Genomic DNA, 11,410 nt, shown 5'->3' with positions numbered 1-11,410 from the left:
CATGCTGGATCTCACCTCATATTCCAGATGGGAAAACTGAGTCTGCAAGAGGTGAAGAGCCTGGTCCAAGGTCATGCCTCCTTAATGCAGCTGTGTTAGGCATAGAGTCCTGGCTCAGTCAACCACAGAGCCCTGTGTCTGCTGTCTGACTGGCTCATATTTGGGAGAAACTGAAATTGGGGGGCAGCCAAGAAGTTGGGGGAAGGGCTCCTTGTCCTCTGGCTTTAAATTTTTTTAATATTTATTTTTATTTATTTAACTGCCACAGTTCTTAGTTGCGGCATGCAGGATCTTTAGTTACAGCGCAGGAACTCTTAGATGTGGCATGTGGGATCTAGTCCCCTGACCAGGGATCAAATCCAGGCCTCCTGCATTGGGAACATACAATCTTAGCCACTGAACCACCAGGGAAGTCCCCTCTCCTGATTTGATTTTTTAACTTCAGTGAAGTTGCAGGTTCAGGGATAACTCCTGCCCAGAGCACTGGGGGTTAGGGGACTGATCTCCCTACCCCTACCAATACTTACTGGGCATCTATAGTATGACTAGAGATCTCTTCATGAAAATAAGAGATACCAAGGGAACATTTCATGCAAAGATGGGCACAATAAAGGACAGAAATGGTATGGACCTAACAGAAGCAGAAGCTATTAAGAAGAGGTGGCGAGAATACACAGAAGAACTGTACAAAACAGAGCTTCATGACTGAGATAATCATGATGGTGTGACCACTCGCCTAGAGCCAGACATCCTGGAATGTGAAGGCAAATGGGCTTTAGTAAGCATCACTACAAACAAAGCTAGTGGAGGTAATGGCATTCCAGTTGAGCTATTTCAAATCCTGGAAGATGATGCTGTAAAAGTGCTGCACTCAATATGCCAGCAAATTTGGAAAACTCAGCAGTAGCCACAGGATTGGAAAAGGTCAGTTTTCATTCCAATCCCAAAGAAAGGCAATGCCAAAGAATGCGCAAACTACCACACAATTGCACTCATCTCACACACTAGTAAAGTAATGCTCAAAATCCTCCAAGCCAGGCTTCAACAGTATGTGAATGGTGAACTTCCAGATATGCAAGCTGAATTTAGAAAAGGCAGAGGAACCAGAGATCAAAGTGCCATCCATTAGATCATCAAAAAAGCAAGAGAGTTCCAGAAAAGCATCTACTTCTGCTTTATTGACTATGCCAAAGCCTTTGACTGTGTGGATCACAACAAACTGTGGAAAATTCTTCAAGAGATGGGAATACCAGACCACCTGACCTGCCTCCTGAGAAATCTGTATGAAGGTCAAGAAGCAACAGTTAGAACTGGACATGGAACAACAGACTGGTTCCAAATCGGGAAAGAAGTACATCAAGGCTGTAGATTGTCACCCTGCTTATTTAACTTATATGCAGAGCACATCATGAGAAACGCTGGGCTGGATGAAGCACAAGCTGGACTCAAGATTCCTGGGAGAAATATCAATAACCTCAGATATGCAGATGACACCGTTCTTATGGCAGAAAGTGAAGAGGAACTAAGAGCCTCTTCATGAAAGTGAAAGAGGAGAGTGAAAAGTTGGCTTAAAACTCAACATTCAGAAAACGTAGATCATGGCCTCCGGTCCCATCACTTCATGGCAAATGATAGGGAAACAATGGAAAGAGTGAGAGACTTTATTTTCTTGGGCTCCAAGATCACTGCAGATGGTGACTGCCACCATGAAGTTAAAAGACACTTGCTCCTTGCAAGAAAAGCTATGACCAATCTAGACAGCATATTAAAAAGCAGAGACATTAGTTTGCCAACAAAGGTCCATCTAGTCAAAGCTATGGTTTTTCCAGTGGTCATGTATGGATGCGAGAGTTGAACTATAAGGAAAGCTGAGCACCAAAGATTTGATGCTTTTGAACTGTGGTGTTGGAGAAGACTCTTGAGAGTCCCTCGGACTGCAAGGAGATGAAACCAGTCAATCCTAAAGGAAATCAGTCCTGACTATTCATTGGAAGCTGAAGCTCTAATACTTTGGCTACCTGGTACTAAGAGCTCATTGCAGAAGAGCCTGATGCTGGGAAAGATAGAAGGCAGGAAGAGAAGGGGACAATAGAGGATGAGATAGTTGGATGGCATCACTGACTCGATGGACATGAGTTTGAGTAAGCTCCAGGAGTTGGTGATGGACAGGGAAGCCTGGCACGCTGCAGCCCATGGGGTCACAAAGAGTTGGACATGACCGAGTGACTGAACTGATAGTATGTCTAGCCACTAGATCGTCACCAAAGACCCAGAACTCCATATCTTAGATGTGGAAACTGAGGCATCGAGTGAGGGGAGGAGTCAGACTTGAGCCGTTGCTGCAGGTCCCCTCGCAGGGTGTGTGACTGTTGTGGGGTCCCCATCCCAGAGTGAGCATCTTTGGCTGCTGAAGCCCTGGACCCTTTGATGGCTGCCCACTCCAGTATTCTTGCCTGGAGAATCCATGGACAGAATCCCATGGATAGATGGCGGGCTATAGTCCATGGGGTCATACAGAGTCGGATATGACTGGAGCGACTTAGCACACACACAGTGACAGATGGGGAAACTGAGACCTGCAAGCCCTCTCCCAGGTTACTCAGCCCTTCTGCCCACATGGGGCATCATGAGCACCACTCCCCCTCCATTTAAAAGGTAGTTGAACTGAGACCCAGAAACTTTCCTCTTCTGACCCAGGTCAGTCCCAGGTTGGGACCTGGCTTGGTACCCACTGTTCAGGGCACCCTTCTTCCATCTGTGCCCATCGCCACCTCTCCCCAAAGCAGGTGCTACCATGTCCCCTTTAACGCCCCCCCCCCCCCCCGTCCGCCTGCCTCCTTCCCTCCCTGCTCCCCTTGCAGGCAGACGCCAGGATTGCGCTGTCTGCTGGGATCTGTCCAGTCTTTCCCGGGTGTGCGGGGGAACGCAGTCCCAGCGCCTGGGGGCCGTTGGGCGAGGGCCGCACCGGCAGGATGGTGAGTGGGACCGTGGGTTCGGCAGGTCCTTCTCTGGGATTCTGTGTCTCTGAATCTACATGTTTCAGTGTTCCCCTCCTTAGCCCTTCTCCCCCCCTCGCCTCCCCCACCTCTCTCTCTCACCTTCTTGTATCTCTTTCTCTCCCACTCTTCCCATCTCCGCCTCTGCTTTTCTTGTTCTTCTAGGTCTCTCCCTACTTTCCTCTTTCCTTCTCCCCGGCCACCGCGGTCCCTTTCCTCTCCCTCTCTCTCAGTGTCTCTCCCTGCACCCGTGTCTCCCTCTTCCCTCTTTCCCTCTTGCTCTCTCTCTTTTCTCTCTCAGTATTCTCTGTCTCTCCTCTGTCTCTGTCCCTCTCCGCCTTTCCTTGCCCTGCTCTGTGTCTCCCTCTGGCACTCTCTTTCCTCTCTCGCCCCCTTTGTGACTCTGCTTCTCCATCTTTCCCCCCTCTTCCCTGTCTCTGCCCTTCTGTCCCCACCTCTCCCTGCTTTTCTCTGTGTCTCAGTCTCGTCTCCTGTTCTCGCCTTCTTTCTGCGTCTCTTGCTGTCTCCGCTTCTACCACCCCCTCGCCCCCCACCCCCATCTGCCCGGGTTTGCTGCAGTCTCCTGGCGTACAGATAACCTTGCCGCTGCCGCTGCTCCAGCTCCTCTGCCCCTCCTCCCTCCTCCCCAATCTCTGGCCTGGGCCGGAGAGAGAGAGAAGGGGGCGGGGCTCAGGGTCTCCGGTGTTGGGGTTCGCGGGGGCAGGCGGGTTGCCTACGCAGAACTAAGGGAGAGTGAGTCCAGGGGCGTGAGCTTTGCGCAAATGCAAGGGTCGTGAGGTCCCAGGAGAGTGGGGTGGGGGGAGAGTCCGCTAGCCTTCTCCTTGGGACCCTGGCTGGTTGGGGACCTGGGCATGTAAGAAGTCCTCGCTGCGAGAAAGGAAGGCCAGGGGGCAGGGGGCTAGTCTTCTGAAAGGGCAGAGTCAGGAGGCTGGACTGAGCGCTGGGTGTCCCCAGGTGTGTGCTCGGGCGGCCCTGGGTCCCGGCGCGCTTTGGGCAGCTGCGTGGGGAGTCCTGCTGCTCACCGCCGCGGCGGAGGCGCAGCGCGGCCGGAAGAAGGTCGTGCACGTGCTGGGTGAGTCAGGGACGTAGAAGCGGATCTTGCCCCGCAGAGGCCGTGGGCAAATAGGATCGCCCGAGTGCTCGGAGAGGGAAGGAGGGAGGGCGCTGGGCCGTCCTGATGGCCACAGTCCCCACCCAGCTCCTCCCGCTCTGAGTCCCCGCCCGCTCCCTAATTTCCTCCTGGAGCCCCTTTACATTCCTGATTTCCTGACTCTCACCCAACTTTTCTTCCTACACCCCCTTCCCCGGGCCCCGCTCCCCAGGTGCTCCTGCCCCGCCCCTAGGGCTTCTTAACCCTCTTTGGTCGTCCACAGAGGGGGAATCGGGCTCGGTGGTGGTGCAGACAGCGCCGGGACAGGTGGTCAGCCACCGGGGTGGCACCATCGTCTTGCCCTGCCGCTACCACTACGAGGCAGCCACCCATGGCCACGACGGCGTCCGCCTCAAGTGGACCAAGGTGGTGGACCCGCTGGCCTTTGCCGATGTCTTCGTGGCGTTGGGCCCCCAGCACCGAGCGTTTGGCAGCTACCGCGGGCGGGCTGAGCTGCAGGGCGATGGGCCCGGGGATGCCTCCCTGGTTCTCCGAAACGTCACCCTACAGGACTACGGGCGCTATGAGTGCGAGGTCACTAACGAGCTGGAGGATGACACGGGCATGGTCAAGCTGGACCTGGAAGGTGACCAGACTGTGGGCAGGACGAGTCGCGTTTCTAAGGGAGGAGAGAGGATATTGCAAGGACAGAAACCAAGTCAAGTTGGCCTGAAGGGATTTAGCAGCTCAGTGGGGTAGGATAATGGTTCTGATTTGGGGTGATTTTGCTCCTCAGGGATATCAGCAACGTCTAGAAGCAGGTTATGGCGGTGTATAGTGGGGAGAGGCCAGGAATGCTGTGAAACATCCCACAAAACACAGGCAATTCGCCCAAGCAAAGAATCATCCAATCCAAAACGTCAATAGCGAAGATGTTGGGAAACCCTGCAGTAGAATTCAGGAACAGGGAGCTCTAGGCACTCAGACCATTTCAGGAATCCTTCCCTCAGCTCTGCTTCCCTGGGTGGGCTTTCCTTGGACAAGTTTCCCGCGTTGGAAACAAAAAGTAGCGCCAGGCTTCCACCCTCCCAGCTTGGCAATCAATTTCCTTCAAGTTTTACCTAGAGTCCCAGAGTTGTCCCTCATTGGCCCAGCTTGAGTCATGTGCCTATCCACGAGCCAATCACTGTGCCTGGGAGATGGGTTGCTCTGATTGGCTGACCGTGGAGCTGAGAGGTGGCGTTTCTATTCGAAGAATTCCCTTCCATTTAGTTGCTTTCTTCACTCCACCTTAGAACGCTCTAGGAGAGATTTCTTAGCCCTCACTTGCTGAACTTCCCAACAAGAGCGAATAACAACAATAACAAAAGCAGCTCTCCTTTATTGGGTGTTTTCTATGTGCCAGGAGCTTGGTTGAAGAGCTCTCTGGAGTCTCTCATGTAATTTTCCCAAAACGCCTGAGTAAGACGCTATTAACTAGCAGATGGGCAACTGGCTCAGAGAGGTTAGAGTCTTGACCAGGACACGTGCCAGTGAGTGCCAGAGCCAAGACTCAAACTCCAGTCTCAGGCTTCAGCTCTTCTCTCTGGTTCCTGTTTGATCCTTCCTGCAACTGCTGAGAGATGCCTCTGCACCCACAAAGTCCTCCCCCTAAACACAGACACACAGAATGCTAGTGAGCTGAGTTGACTGTGATTCTGATGAGGGAGGGGTTCACGAACAGAAGGTAGATGGGAAACCAATGGGAAATGTGCTGGGTAATCCTGGAGACCAAAGAGCTCTTTGTCTAGGATCAAATATTCATGGGCTCCTAGCGTGGGGGAGTCAGCTCGGTGGGCTCAGAACTTGACCAGAAGGCAGGTCCCAATGCTGGAAGAATGTCAGAAGCACATAGAACTAAAGAAAGCAGGGATGTGGGAGCTGGGTTTTTAAGGATGAATAGGAGTTCTACCAGTGGAAAGATGGAAAGAACACAAACAAAGGTCTCCAGGGGTGGAAAGGAGGTGGACACGATTAAGTGTGTCAAAGAGGAGAGTCAAGTGAATCCCAAGTTTAAGGCAAAGGAAGTATGAGGGATATGAGCTGGGGAAAGGCTGGTCAGGTCTGAAGCCAGAGTGAGGGATGGACTGTAAGGTGACACCCCTGATGTCAGGTAGGTGGATGCGAGTTGGCGGGGGGGGGGGGGGGGGGGTCCGAGCTGACCCTTGTGTACCCTCTCAGGTGTAGTCTTCCCTTACCACCCTCGTGGAGGCCGCTACAAGCTAACCTTCGCCGAGGCTCAACGCGCGTGCGCTGAGCAGGACGGCATCTTGGCGTCGGCTGAGCAGCTGCACGCGGCCTGGCGCGACGGTCTGGACTGGTGCAACGCGGGCTGGCTGCGCGACGGCTCGGTGCAGTACCCGGTGAGCCAGCCCCGGGAGCCCTGCGGCGGCCTGGGCGGGGCCGGGAGCGCCGGGGCTGGCGGCGGAGCCTCAGGAGGTGTGCGCAACTACGGCTACCGCCACAACGCAGAAGAACGTTACGATGCCTTCTGCTTCACGTCCAACCTCCCGGGTGCGTAGGCCCCACCCCTGGGAGGAAGGTCCTGCTCACCGCTGGCCCGGGCCCCGCCCCACCCATGAGACCCTCCCATCCCCAGGCCCGTCTCGAGATTCTTTCCCACTGTGCCCAGCGTTCTCTCCTCGCCTTTCCTCTCCACACCTATCCTCAGGTGTCCGGACCCGGAGGTCCCTAGTATAGCCAAGGCGCGGCAATCAAACAAAGCCTGACACCAGCACTGCTCTAGCCGAGGCCGTGGTCCCGGGCTGCAGGGGAGCGGGTGGAGTTTCTGAATCCTGAGGCTGTTTCCTGGGCGGCAGGCGAGAGGGAGTCCTGAAATCCGAGGAGGCCCAGCCCCAAGAGCACCCTAATCACTCCTACCCACCCCTCTGCAGGGCGCGTGTTCTTCCTGAAGCCACTGCGGCCGGTGCCTTTCTCCGGAGCGGCGCGCGCCTGCGCAGCGCGCGGCGCCGCCGTAGCCAAGGTGGGGCAGCTCTTCGCCGCGTGGAAGCTGCAGCTGCTGGACCGCTGCACCGCAGGCTGGCTGGCGGACGGGAGCGCACGCTACCCAATCGTGAATCCGCGCGCGCGCTGCGGCGGCCGCCGGCCGGGTGTACGCAGCCTCGGCTTTCCCGACGCCTCGCGCCGCCTCTTCGGCGTCTACTGCTACCGAGCGCCTGGCGCGCCGGACCCCGCCCCTGGCGGCTGGGGCTGGGGCTGGGCTGGAGGCGGCGGGTGGGCCGGAGGCGCGCGAGACCCCGCCGCGTGGACCCCGCTGCGCGTCTAGGCCTGGGCCGTGCGCCGCGGGGGCGCTTGGCGGCTGGCCGAGTGCCCTGCGGCGTGGACTGACCGCACACCTGGAGACTGGCCACGCTCTTTGCGGTGCCCTGCAAGGTGACCAGACTTCCTGCGGTCCTTAACCCCTGGCCACGCCCTCTGAGGCCCCCAGAGTCTGGCCAGTTCTCAGAGCCAAGTCCCTTGGAGTCCCCTGGAGATCGACCGAGCCCTACCTTTTCTAAACGGTGGATTGGGCCTCCTCTCCCAACTTTCCCCGGAGATGAGGCACACCCTCTGAGAATCCCTGGAGCCCAACAGACTCTGAGGTCTGCTGAACACTGGACACGTCTCCGGAAATCTTCCCAAACTTACCCCATGGTCGCCTGGAGGCTGGACCCCCGGGATTATCTGGAGACTGGCCACACGTCTTATGCATCTGCCCGGAGACTGTAGACTGGTCCCTAAGGCCACCTGGACCCTGAGCCCTCCTACCCACCATCTGTAGAAAAACCAGAAGCCTCTGAGTTCGTCAGCTGACCACACGCCCATGGTCACATGGACACTGTGGGCACCTGTCCTCTTCCCTAGGGTAACCTGGAGGTTGGTTACTCCCATTCTCTCCCTTTCTCCCACGAGTCCCCCCGAGTTTCCAGAATAACAGGTCATGTCTCCAGGTCACTGTGGAGAACAGTCCCACCCCTTCAGTCTCAGGAGACACCACCCTTGTCTGTCACTGTTAATACTGTTAATACACGCCCCAGCTGGCTCGCGTGACGGGCGCCTGCGGCGCATCCCTCAGATTCTCTCTGAGGGAACAAGCCTGCCTTTACCTGATGGCCCCTTTCCTGGCTTTCAGAGACCATCTCCCGGGCCCAGGGACCCATAAAATCCATGTCATGTGCTCTGGAGACAAATTGCCCCACTTCCCATTGTTACCAAGGCGACCAGCCCAGCTTCCACTGTCACCTAGAGTCACACAGCCCTTCCTTCACCAGTCACACCCATGGAGTTAGGGCCTCCCTCCTCCAGCTGTAACCATGGATACCACACGTTTCCCATCTTACCCGCCTCACCCCAGGGACCTACAGCTTCACTCCCACTGTCCTCACCCTGACCAACAGCCAAGGAGACCACCCTCTCCTCTAACTGTCCTGAGAGTGACCCAACGGCTCGGTTCTCCAGCTCTCACCATGGAAACAGGCTGCTCCCTTTCGCGGGCGCCCCAGCTCCCTGCTCCTCTCCAAGCTCCGCCCCCAAGCGGCTTGGACCCAGCAGCTGTTGCCATGGAGACTAAACTCCGGTATCTGAAATAACAGAACACCTGTCCCCTTAGGCTTTCTCTTGTAGGTAGGGCCCGCCCCTCCACATTGTCACCATAGAGGCTGCCAGCGTCATCTCCATGACAACTGACTTCCCAGTCCTCAGGAACTTCTTACCATGGGCCGAACTTGCTCCATAGGGCTTAACGGCTGCCCCTTCACCAGATGGGCCCAGCTCCAGGCGAACTTCTGGAGCTGCTGGATACCCTTCGTTTGCACGCTAACTCCATCCCAGACAACAGCTGTGTATGAGAAAACCTTGCAACACCCAGATGAGCAAATGAGACCCTGGTGTGCCCCAACCCTTTGTGCTATGCAAGTGCGAGGCTCCTCTTTTCCTCTCTGAGACCACATCCCCATTCTCCCTGAGGTCCTCTCTCCTTTTCTACCCTCCCTACCCCTACATTTCCCTTCTTAGAGATCCGAGAGAGGTGGAATTGTCTGTAAACCTCAAAATCCACTCTGAACTCCAGGTTCTAAGGGGCGATTTGTGTTAACAAGTCAGGACCCAGTCAAACTCCCCAGTGTTAATAGCTGGCTCAGGGAGAATGTCCATGAACAAGGCCACCCCAGCTGTTGGAGACCCCAGTTTCGTAGTCTTGCCTGGAGTAGCACTGGGGTCCTTCCTGGAGCCCTCCTATTGTCACATCCATCTCCAGGAAACTCATCTGTGGGTTTGGAGACCAGGTGTGCCTGAGTTTGAATTCTGCCTCTGTGACCAAGTGATGAAACCCCTGATCTTGTTTCCTCCTCTGTACCAGGGCTGCTCTGAAGGTCCCAGTGACTGCAAAGTGTTACAGTGGGGGCTCAATAAATCTTTTTTTTTGATGAGTGAGAAAATGAGGCAGTTGGTGGGTAGTTACTTCAAACATGCACATTGGTAGACAAAATGTTTTTCAGCTGGGGCAGCAGGGGGGCTCGGTGATTATTTGGTTGGGAAACTTCTCTCATTCCTCAGGACCATTCATTCCCTCTCCCCAACCTCTTTCCTCTCCCTTCCCCCATCATGTTCCTCTCTCCCTTGAGCCACCTCCCATGGGTCTGGCCCTTCTCAGCCCTGTCCTAATTGGGTCACTAACCAACCCAACGTTCCTCTCAGTCCCTTGGAAACAAAGTGTGTGAAACTGGATGTTGACTTCCTGCATCAGGAAGGCAGAGAAGTTGCGTATTTTCCATGGGGTGGGGTGAAGGTCGGGGTCAGGGGAGTGTGGTCTAAGAAGTAGTGAAAAGTTTCTGGGATACAAAGAAAGGAGAAGAGAAAAAAGAAGTGTAAATGTCCGATATGGCTGGAGAAGTGGATGGTTGATTTAACTGCTGGTGCTTCAATATCAGATGGGACAGAACTCCTAGAAATTCCAACCACTCTTCTGAAGTCAGGGTCCAGCCTCCTGGTTAGAGAGCCTTGGGCTCCAACTGAGCCTTAGCTTCCTTGCATAGGAGAATGGTAATGGGTCATTTTTCTGGAGATGAGTGCGTGGGATTTCTTTCATCCCTCCTTTTCCCTGCTGACATCCTTTCTCTCTTCCTTGGGGTCTGACATCCCGGTTGTGCCCTGGGTAACTAAGTTTTCCTTCTCTCATTCTGTAAGTCAGAGGGGCTGACTCCACTGGACAGTGAGTGCTGTGACTCATGTTCCTGGGAGACCCTAATGGGTCCAGGGGTGGACATGGCCCAGGTAGACCAATGAGATGCAGGCCCTGGGATTTTGACGGACCAATAGGATCAAAGGAACCCTCCTTCTGCTGGGGCTCTGCACTGTTGGAGTGGAGGCCTCAAGAGCCCACCTGGAGTGGAGCCCCTCCGGAAGCTAGATATTCAGGAAAGCATCTGTCTCCTGTCTTCCAGCAGCCAGTGCACTTCTCGGAGACGTCTAAGAGTTCCTACATGTCCTTCGGAAGAGGTTTTATATTCATTCAAGGAAACATGCATGTATCATTTTCCTCCTCACTTTTACACAAATGGAAGCAGGCAACGTATCCTCTTATTTGTTTACTTATGTGTTCGGCTGCACCGAGTCTTAGTTGTAGCACGCGGGGTCTTTGATCTTCATCGTGGCTCGCAGGATCTTTAATTGTGGCATGTGGGATCTAGGGATAAAGCCCGGGGATCACCAGGGATAAAGCCCAGACTCCTTGCATTAGAAGCGCAGAGTCTTAGCCACTGGGTCACCAGAGAAATCCCAATATATACTTTTTATGTTGTAAAATTTCACATGGTATGAAACTCACCATTATAAACATTTTAAAGACTTCAATTCAGTGGCATTTGGTACAGTCACAGTGCTGTGCAGCTATCATCTCTATCATTGTCATCACCCCAAAGAAAACCCCATACCCGTTAAGCAGTCTCTCCATTTCTCCCTGCCCTCTCTCCCTGCTCTGACAACTGTTAATCTACTTCCCATCTGTATGGATCTGCCCAGTCTTGATATTTTATATAAGTGGAATCCTACAGTATGTGTTCCTTTCGTGTCTGGCTCCTTTCCGTGTGATATTTATGGTTGAATAATATTCATATATATACATATCACATTTTGTTTATTCTTTTATTGGTTAATGGACATTTGGGTATTTTCCATCTCTATTGTGAATAACACTGCTATGAACATTTGTGTGCCATACATACTTTTAAAGTAACTCTATTTTTTACTTAATAATATATTTGGGGAC

The 11,410-nt window shown here is 54.1% G+C and overlaps 1 protein-coding gene across 1 annotated transcript; it reads left to right on the top strand.

Annotated features, from left to right (window-relative positions):
* HAPLN4 (hyaluronan and proteoglycan link protein 4) lies at nt 2,853-9,567 on the top strand. The gene is made up of 5 exons (XM_018051485.1): nt 2,853-2,975; nt 3,972-4,089; nt 4,391-4,753; nt 6,328-6,660; nt 7,041-9,567. The coding sequence occupies exons 1-5, from the start codon at nt 2,973-2,975 to the stop codon at nt 7,430-7,432; spliced, it is 1,209 nt and encodes a 402-aa protein (XP_017906974.1). The 5' UTR covers nt 2,853-2,972; the 3' UTR covers nt 7,433-9,567.

Source organism: Capra hircus, chromosome 7 (genome assembly GCF_001704415.2).
Source record: "Capra hircus breed San Clemente chromosome 7, ASM170441v1, whole genome shotgun sequence".
Lineage (NCBI taxonomy): Eukaryota > Metazoa > Chordata > Mammalia > Artiodactyla > Bovidae > Capra > Capra hircus.
This window is presented reverse-complemented; position numbering and strand designations above follow the sequence as displayed.